Source organism: Filicampus tigris, chromosome 7 (genome assembly GCF_054856515.1).
Source record: "Filicampus tigris isolate MCC_2025a chromosome 7, RoL_Ftig_1.0, whole genome shotgun sequence".
In the NCBI taxonomy this organism is placed as follows: Eukaryota; Metazoa; Chordata; class Actinopteri; order Syngnathiformes; family Syngnathidae; genus Filicampus; species Filicampus tigris.
Genome location: NC_141223.1, coordinates 27,882,501 through 27,892,500, shown reverse-complemented (window position 1 = coordinate 27,892,500; position 10,000 = coordinate 27,882,501). Strand labels below are relative to the sequence as shown.

General features: G+C 43.0%; 1 protein-coding gene across 23 annotated transcripts in view; it reads left to right on the top strand.

Annotated features, from left to right (window-relative positions):
- brip1 (BRCA1 interacting helicase 1) overlaps nt 1–10,000 on the top strand; it is a 302,307-nt gene that overhangs the window by 53,870 nt on the left and 238,437 nt on the right. For all 23 annotated transcript variants that reach the window (XM_086034853.1, XM_086034852.1, XM_086034839.1 and 20 more), the window contains exons 6-8: nt 3,102–3,323; nt 3,624–3,823; nt 3,928–4,060. In XM_086034853.1, coding sequence (XP_085890979.1) covers nt 3,102–3,323; nt 3,624–3,823; nt 3,928–4,060 — 555 coding nt within the window. The remainder of the gene's footprint in view (nt 1–3,101; nt 3,324–3,623; nt 3,824–3,927; nt 4,061–10,000) is intronic.

Here is a 10,000-nt window from a genome sequence, read left to right as displayed (position 1 = left end):
ATAAAACACTGGACCTTTTCTATGCCAACACCAAGGAGGCATACACATCACTGCCCCTCCCCCCGCTGGGCAAAGCTGATCACAACCTGGTGGCTCTCCAGTCTGTGTACAAACCTCTGGTCTGCAGGCAGCCAGCTGTGACCCGCACGGTTCAGACTGCTTCAGCGCGACTGTGTGAAAAGTATTCAGCGATGCTCACGGGGAAGACATTATTAGTCTAACGGACACTGTTACAGACTATATAAATTTCTGCATGGAGAACACCATACCCACCAGGACAGAAAGGTGTTTCTTCAACAACAGACCCTGGATCACACCAGACATAAAAGCTCTCCTTAAGGAGAAGAGGAGGGCTTTTGCGTCAGGCAACATAGAGGAGCGTAAGACTATGCAGCACCAGCTGAGGAGGAGGATCAGAGAGGGAAAAAGGTCCTACAGGAAGAGGATGGAGGAGCAGCTGCTGCAGAATAACGCCAGGGGAGTCTGGAGGGGCCTGAAGACCATCTCAGGCCACGGACAACCCAAGACCCAGACTGGGGGGACCTGCAGTGGGCAAATGAGCTGAACCTCTTTTTCAATAGGTTCGATCAGATGCCTGCCCCCACTCAGTCTCTCCTGCTGCAGCCTCCACCTCTTCCTCCTGCTGGACGTGTCACCCCCTCCCCCCTTTTCTCCACAGTCTCCAGCTCCCAGCTACACCAGATAGCCACCATTCCCTCCTGCCCAGCCTTGGCCTTCACAACATCTCAGGTGAGGAACCAGCTGAAGAAGATGAAGGCGAGGAAGGCAGCGGGTCCAGATGGCATCAGCCCCCAGCTCCTCAAATCCTGCGCAGACCAGCTGTGTGGAATTGTCCAGCACATGTTCAACCTGAGCCTGAAGCTGGGCAGTGTCCCCCAGCTATGGAAAACATCCTGCCTCGTCCCGGTGCCAAAGACCCCCCACCCGAAGGAGCTCAACAGCTTCAGACCAGTGGCGCTGACATCTCACCTGATGAAGACCTTGGAGAGACTGGTCCTTGTCCACCTGCGCCCCCTGGTGAGCTCCTCAATGGACCCACTCCAGTTCGCATTTCAGTCTGGCATCAGTGTGGATGATGCCATTATCTACCTCTTCCACACTTCACTCTCCCACCTGGAGAAGGCGGGGAGCACTGTGAGGATCATGTTCTTTGATTTCTCCAGTGCTTTCAACACCATCCAGCCCACCCTACTGGGAGACAAGCTGGAGCGGGCGGGGCTGGCCCACATGGATCCAGGACTACCTCACAAACCGGCCACAGTATGTGAGGACACAGGACTGTGTGTCTGACGTGCTCCTCTGTAGCACGGGGTCCACACAGGGAACTGTCTTGGCTCTCTTCCTGTTCACCCTCTACACCTCGGACTTCGACTACAACACCCCTACCTGTCACCTGCAGAAGTTCTCTGACGACTCTGCGATTGTCGGCCTCATCACAGGCGGAGATGATCGGGAGTACAGAGAACTTACTCAGGGTTTTGTGGACTGGTGCCAGCAGAGCCGCCTCCTGATCAACGCGGGGAAATCCAAAGAAATGGTGGTGGATTTCGGTAGGCGCCAGCACTCTTCACCTGCACCAGTGAATATCCGGGAAAAAGATGTTGAGAGAGTCTCAACTTACAAGTACCTGGATGTTCATCTGAACAATAAACTGGACTGGTGCGACAACACAGACACCCTCTATAGGAAGAGTCAGAGCAGACTCTTCCTACTCAGGAGACTGAGGTCTTTTGGGGTTCAGGGGACACTCCTCAGGAACCTTTATGACTCGGTGGTTGGATCGGTCGTCTTCGAGGGAGTGGTCACCTGGGCAGGCGGCGTCTCGGCCCGGGACAAGAAGCGGCTGGACAAACTGGTCAAGAGGGCCGGCTCTGTCCTGGGCTGCTCCCTGGACTCTGTGGACTCGGTGGGGGACAGGAGGATGTTGGCCAAGCTGTCATCAATGCTGGGCAACCCGGACCACCCCCTCCAGGGCACCCTAACAGCACTCCACAGCACCTTCAGTGACAGACTGTTACACCCTCGCTGTGCAAAGGAGAGATTCCGCCGTTCCTTCTTGCCTGCTGCTGTCAGACTCTTTAACAAGAACATTGTGTAGTCTCTACAAACTGGCGGACATTAGTGCAATTGTGCAGTCCTGCACCTGAGCTCATATCGTGCAATACCCAATATTCCCCACTACTGTTAGTCTAGTGTTATTTTTATCCAATGCTGTCCCTTACATTTCACTACAGCACTGCAGCACTGTCACTTACTCAGAGTATTTTTCCTCTGTACTATGTACAGGCCGAAATGAGTGTTCCTCATACTTTTTATGTAGATGTATGTTGGTGTATATGTATATGTGTATATATGTATGTATGTATGTGTACATATATGTGTGTATATATATATATATATATATATATATATATATATATATATATATATATATATATATATATATATATATATATATAAATATATACACATATACATATATATATACACATATACATATATATATATATATATATATATATATATATATATATATATATATATATATACATATATATATATACATAGGCGGCACGGTGGTCGACTGATTAGCACGTCCGCCTCACAGTTCAGAGGTCGTGGGTTCGATCCCGGCTCCGGCCTCCCTGTGTGGAGTTTGCATGTTCTCCCCGTGCCTGCGGGTTTTCTCCGGGCACTCCGGTTTCCTCCCACATTCCAAAAACATGCATGGTAAGTTGATTGGATACTCTAAATTGCCCCTAGGTGTGATTGTGAGTGCGGATGTTTGTCTCTGCGTGCCCTGCGATTGGCTGGCAACCAGTTCAGGGTGTCCCCCGCCTACTGCCCAAAGACAGCTGGGATCGGCTCCAGCACGCCCCGCGACCCTTGTGAGGAGAAGCGGTACAGATAATGGATGGATGGATATATATATATATATATATATATATATATATATATATATATATATATATATATATATATATATATATATATATATATATATATATTTACATGTGTGTGTATGTATAATGTATGTATCATGTAAATGTCCTTTTCACAAAATTGTTTTTATGTCGTAGGGAAGATCATGCCGTTACTTCCATGCAGTACAGAAATTGGGCCACCAGAGCACTCTGCAGTTGGTCCATGGAATTCACCAAGCCTGGGACATTGAGGACCTTGTGTCATTGGGCAGACGGCTTCGTTCATGTTCATACTATGCTGCTCGTGAACTCATGCAAGGCTCACACATCATCTTCTGTCCGTATAACTACCTTTTGGATCCACTGATTAGAGAGAGTGTGAGTAAACTCAGAAAGCCTGGATAAGAATTTTTTAAGTTACTGTTACACAATGTTTAATTTATATGGAAAATAAATGTAATCGGAGCATTTGATCTGGGAGCAAAGACATGTAATAGCAACAGCACTTAACAGTCCAGTCCGCTGATAGTGTAGTGGTACACACGCCCGAGTTGTGTGCGGGCAGCGTGGGATCGATTCCCGCTCAGTGACGGTGTCTGTGTGGTTTGGAAGATGACATGACATGACTTAACAGTCCATTTTTGCCTGTCCCTAATCCAATCTTTTCTTGTCAAGCAGATGGAGATTGATCTTGCAGGCCACATCTTGGTCCTGGATGAAGGCCATAATATTGAGGACTGTGCTCGGGAAAGTGCCAGCTACATGTTAGATCACAATAATTTGTTGATGTGCAGAGACGAGCTTGACGGCATGGTCAACAACAACATCCGGCGGCTGAAACACGAGCCTCTGAGGGATTTTTGCTATTGTTTAGTCAAGTGAATGCCATTTATTTTTCTTACTTTTATTTGTTAATTTATTTGCCAGTCTCATGGTACTCATCAATTGTGCACTTTTTTGTGATGCATTTCTATCTGCATAGCTGGATCCAGGAGAGCCAAAGCCTAATGTCTGATAGGGGATATGAAGATGCCTGTAAAGTTTGGAATGGAAAGGAAATACTGAGCATTTTTCACACCCTGGGTATCACTCCTGATAGCTTCCGGATGCTGAAGGTATGCCATTGAAAAGTATGACTGTTTCAACAGTTACAGTTGGTAGTTTCTTTGGAGAATGTTCAAATTTTTTCAGCTCTTCTTCTTATTTTTTTTTTGTGAAGCAATAGCACATATAACAATTTAATGAATAAACAAACCAAGAAATCTGTGATTGTGACCGTGTGTGTGTGGGTGTAGGTACACAGTAGTTAATGTAGATGATGGGGTGGAGGGGGTATTAAAAAAAACATTTAAAAAACTGCAAATCGTAAAAATAGTAGGTATAATAACAATAATGATAGCAGTTGCTAATGAAAAAAAAAAAAAAAAAGATAATTTGGAGAAAAGGCAATGATCGATTATTAATGAAAATAAACAGCTGAGATAATGTGGTGTACTACACACTAAAACCTAATGATTACCGTATTTTCTGGAGCCGCATCTTTATATAAGCCGCACCCACTCTATTTAAAAAAAATAAATAATGAAAAAAACATATTTAAGTTCACCGTTACATAAGACACACCTATCTGTGTTGAAAAACTATATACTTAATGCATTTACAGAACCATTTTGAACTGTAAATATACATGTATGTACCTGAACAGATTATTTCCTAACAGTGCCTTTTAACACGACAGCAACTTTGCTGATCAAAACGGGACAGAACCAAGAGAAAATAAGAATAAGAATAAGAATAAGAATGCCTTTATTGATCCCACAGTAAACAGTACTAATCTTCATTTCACTTCCCGTTGCCACTCCAGTTTGTCAGTTAACATCCACCTTTTATTGCTCTACTTCCGCATAATGAGAGCACTCGCACAGCTAAAAATAGGAATGCCACAGATGGATAAAAGACAGGCTGCAGGTCTCTTACCAAATCTTAAAGGACTGCTGGCGCCGTTACCAGAGAAAGGTGAAAGAGTCCAAGAGAGACCACTTGTCGAGGATGATTCAGGCAAATCGCCAAAATCCACGTGCTCTATTGAAAACAATTCACTCAAGCCCCGTCCACCGACTTGCACGGAACCGTCCCTTGAAATGTGCGATAGATTCATGCAGTTTTTCATTGACAAGGTTGCTACAGCTAGGGCTCTTGTTTCGAACGCCACATTTGACCCCTCTGTCCAAGTTCCTTGTTCAGCAGCGTTCGATTCCTTTGAGCTGGTTTCATTGACATTTTTGGAGGAAGTGGTTTGCCATATGAAATCATCGGGCTCCCCTTAAGACTCCATTCCGCCACACTTCTTTAAGGAGATTGTCCCGACAATTTGAAAATCGGTTTGGCCATTATCAACAGCAGCCTGTCTTCTGTTGTGGTCCCCAACATTTTAAGCATGCTGTAGTGTATGCTGAAAAAAACTGGCCTTGATCAAGCTGTGCTATCAAATTTTAGACCTATTTCCACAATATTCTTTTGACTCGCTTGCAACACCAAGTGGGCATTAGTGGATGCGCTCTAGAGTGGTTTAGATCCTATTTAGTGCTTAGCACCCTCGCCTGTTGAACTCTTAATGACAATTATACTGTATTGTATTATATTGTAATTCCGGTTAGAGCCCCCTTAGCGGTGGAAGAAAAAGCCACAGAATAGCCGCCCCTTTATATAAGCTGCATGGTTCAAAACCTTGGAAAAAAAATGATTATCTTATAGTCTGGAAAATACGGTAATTACATATGCCATCAGTGTTGGGGGTAACACGTTACAAACGTAACCATGGTACAGTCATTGGGGTTTTTACTCTGTTCAAACTTGCGAGGTGGCAGAGTTGCCCGCCTCCAGCCAGAGCGATTAATATTGCTCAATACAACGCAATTGATGTTCCTTTGCGGCAGCAGCGTATTTTAACTGCAGCTAAAGCATTTGCAACTATAGAGGCACTATATCAGGCGCATGCGGCTCTTTGTCCAGTTTCAGTTGGCTCTCAAAGAACTTTTCATGGTGAACTTGCAGCGTGCCATTGTCCACCCCATTCATTGTGTATGTAGTGAGGGGCAGCACCACAGAATGGAGCGTTCCTGGGCTGCACTGCGCGTACTCGGATGTCTGCCACGATGGCAAATCCCCTCGGATTGTTCTACTTTATGGCGGCGCCGTCGTGACATCATAAAGTGTTTCGGAGAGCGGCTGGCAAGTGATGTACTGCTATTTTGGTGGATTCCTTTACAAGTGACAGCATGAGGAGAGTGGAGAAAGCCTTGATAAATAAAAGTGCATTTACTGTACAAACAACGAAAGACACATCTTGTCTCCTCTTGATTTTCCCTTTTAAAATGAGCAAAGACTGAGCTTTGTTTTATAACAATGAAAATCAATGGGAAAAGTCTCAGTTTTTACTTCCTGATGTCAGCACTTCCAAATATGGACACGCTGTTGCGCGTATGATAAAGGTCTTGTCCGAACGCGGCGATTGAACGGATTACATTTGGCAAGCGAGGTACCAGGTACATGCATCTCACACATGCACTTTGACACAAATGAGATTGATGGAAAAAATGTTGCCTACCAAATTCACTTTCACAATGGGAGAGAAAAAAATCAGAGCAGAACAAAAATATGAAGTTCAACACAGGACGTTTTAACACAGTTTTTGTTGAATGTAACGACTAGCCCACTACAAAAGCAAACAACAAACACAAAACAGCAACACCAGCACAAATACACAGCAAAACTAGTATAGCTTGTGAGCTCATGCTGATCTATGCTGAGAGGTTTGTCAAACGTGCCATTCTTCCTCCTATGTTTGGCGTCATTTGAGCAATGCTTCACAACTTCAGTTGCCTCCATGCAACCATCAACCACAAATTTTCAAAAGAGGACTGAACTTCGCTAGCACAAGTTGCTCTCTTTGAAAGGTCAGGCAGAACAGAAGGCTGTTGTATGGGCTGAATTTGTGCCACTAGAAACTGAATCTGAATAATGTAGATTTGAATTTGAACAGCAAAACTTGAATAATTGAATTGAAAAACTGAATTTGAATTACATAAATTCAATTATTGTTTAATTTGACTTTTTACTTTAAAAACGGAAGCTGAATTATGCAATTTGAATTTGAATTCCTCACTAAAAGTTAAATTCTGTATATTTTTTCACATTCAGTTTTACAAATATAAATGCAAATATTTTCCACACAGATTTGCTTGACTATTCATTCAGTTTCACGGGTAAAAATACAGTTCCATGAGTAAAAATTCTGTTCATGTGATGAACTATCCAGCCACTTGAGGATGAGCAATCGATGGCAGAACTCATATCTCCTCTTTGTCCGATCAGCCTCTTCGTTTTGAGCATGTGACACAAGTCCAGAAAAAAGTGTTATCTCCTCAGCGGCTCTTTTCTTTTACACTTTTATTTAACATTTGCGGTACAAACCATGGGTTCACGGAGGTAAAGTAAAATGTACAGACATGTTTTTAGGCAAGTCCATGTATGTCCTGGCTGCCGCCATCTTTCCCGGAATTTCCGTCATGCCCAAATAAGGATATTGATGACATCATACTTCTGCCTTGTTCAAAGTAATGGAGGGACATGTTCGGGCATGTTTTTTAGGCCCCTTCCGGTATGCCCAAATATGGGGATCCTCTGACATCATGCTTCCGTCTCGTTCAAAGTAACGGACGGGCATGTTTAGATGGCCGCCATGTTTGTAGGCCTTTCCGGTATGACCAAATAAGGGAATCAATGAGATCATACGTCTGCTGATAGTGTAGTGGTACACACGCCTGAGTTGTGTGCGGGCAGCGTGGGATCAATTCCCGCTCAGTGACAGTGTCTATGTGTACCCTGCGACTGGCTGGCGACCAGTTCGGGGTGTAGTCTGCCTTCGCCCATTGACGGCTGGGATAGGCTCCAGCAACTCCCCGCGACCCTATATAGGATAAGCGGTTTGGAAGATGACATGATGACAATGAGATCATACTTCCGCTTGTAACATGAAACTCATTGTATCATCTTGGGTATAAGTCCAGGCTTGTTCTGAAGAGGTCGAGACCCCTCCCCGTCATTTGCAGCGGGCACCATACACTTGGGTCCAAACAAAAGTAAAGTAAAACAGAACTTCCTGACTGCATCATGATTGAGGGGACGTGTATTTCTATTCATAAATGCCGTGGATAAAACGCTCATCAAAAATCAAGCATTTATTTGGAAAGAAGACAACGCCCACTGAATCATTGACTCAAACCTGGAATATGGGGTTACACATGTGGCTATGAAACACCTGAACTACACCTGTACGCCATTTTGCATGCTTGGTTATGTTTTTTTTTTTTTTTTTTTAATTAACTGAGAATAGCAACCCTTATTTTTCTAATACACCTTGTTAGGACGTTTCCCATACAATTATGAAGTGCCCACTTGATTGAATTAATCTTAGCGCAATACCACGTCATCTACACATGTACCTATGAAACAGCAGAAGTACACCTGTACACCATTTTGTATGCTTGGTTATGTTTTTTTTTTTATTAACTGAGAATAGCAACCCTTATTTTTCTAATACACCTTGTTAGGACGTTTCCCATACAATTGTGACGTGCCCACTTGATTGAATTCATCTTAGCGCAATACCACGTCATCTACACATGTACCTATGAACCAGCAGAACTACACCTGTACACCATTTTGCATGCTTGGTTATGTTTCTTACATGATGTAATAGAATGGGATTAAATGAGAATAGCACTCCATGTTTTTTTGTTTTTTAATACAATTTGTTAGGACGTTTCCCATACAATTGTAAAGGGCCCACCTGATTTGATTCATCTTGGCGCAATACCGGGTCATCTACAAATGGACCTATGAAACAGCAGAACTACACCTGTGCAATCATGTGCCATGTGCATGCTTGGTTATGTTTTTTTTTTAATGACTCAGAAGAGCGACCCTTATTTTTCCATACTATTAAGGCAACATAATTGTGACAGGTCTAAGCACAATACCACGACATCTACACATGAAACAGCAGAACTACACCTGTACCCCATTTTGCATGCTTGGTTATGTTTTTCATTTTAATGATTGAGAATAGCAACCCTTATTTTTCTAATACAGCTTGTTAGAACGTTTCTCATACAATTGTGAAGTGCCCACTTGATTGATTTCATCTTAGCGCAATACCACGTCATCTACACATGTACCTATGAAACAGCAGAACTACACCTGTACACCATTTTGCATGCTTGGTTATGTTTTTCAACCTGTGATGGCTTATTGCACTTCACAATTGTATGGGAAACGTCCTAACAAGCTGTATTAGAAAAATTACAATTAAATAACAAATGATGGCGGCAAAAAAGTTATTGCGCTTGAAACTGCAATATTATGAGCAAGGGGAAAATGCTGGACGGCTTCTTGCATGGCGTCTTAAACTACAGGAATCAGAAAGGGCTATTTTGTAGTATAGAGTTGGCAAATGGGAATCAAACGGTGGATCCAATGGAGATAAGGCATTGAGAAATTATCATGCTGAATTGTATAGGTCTGAAAGTAAAGCCATACCCCGGGTTCAACCCAGATTCCTAGATGCGCTTGATATTCCCCAAATTTCTGAAGAAGATAGAATGATTGCAGATGTAATCAGATTAACATGTCTGAGATTATGGATGCGATAAATTCATTACAAACAGGCAAAACAGCAGGATCAGATGATATTCCCATTGCTATATATAAGTACTATAAATTTAAATTGATACAACCTCATTATGATACAAATGTAGAATATTATAACAATGGCAGTTTGCCTAATTCATTGAGGGAGGCTTTGATCATCTTGCTTCCTAAACCAGGGAAATCTAATACCAAATGCGAAAATATGCAACCTATAAATCTGATGAATACAGATGCTAAAATTCTGAGCAAAATTTTAGCTAGACGACTTGAGGGAGTAATGACCAACAAATGTGAGACGTTTAACAGGCTGCCCTCAAGGGTCGCTATTGCCACCATTTTTTTTT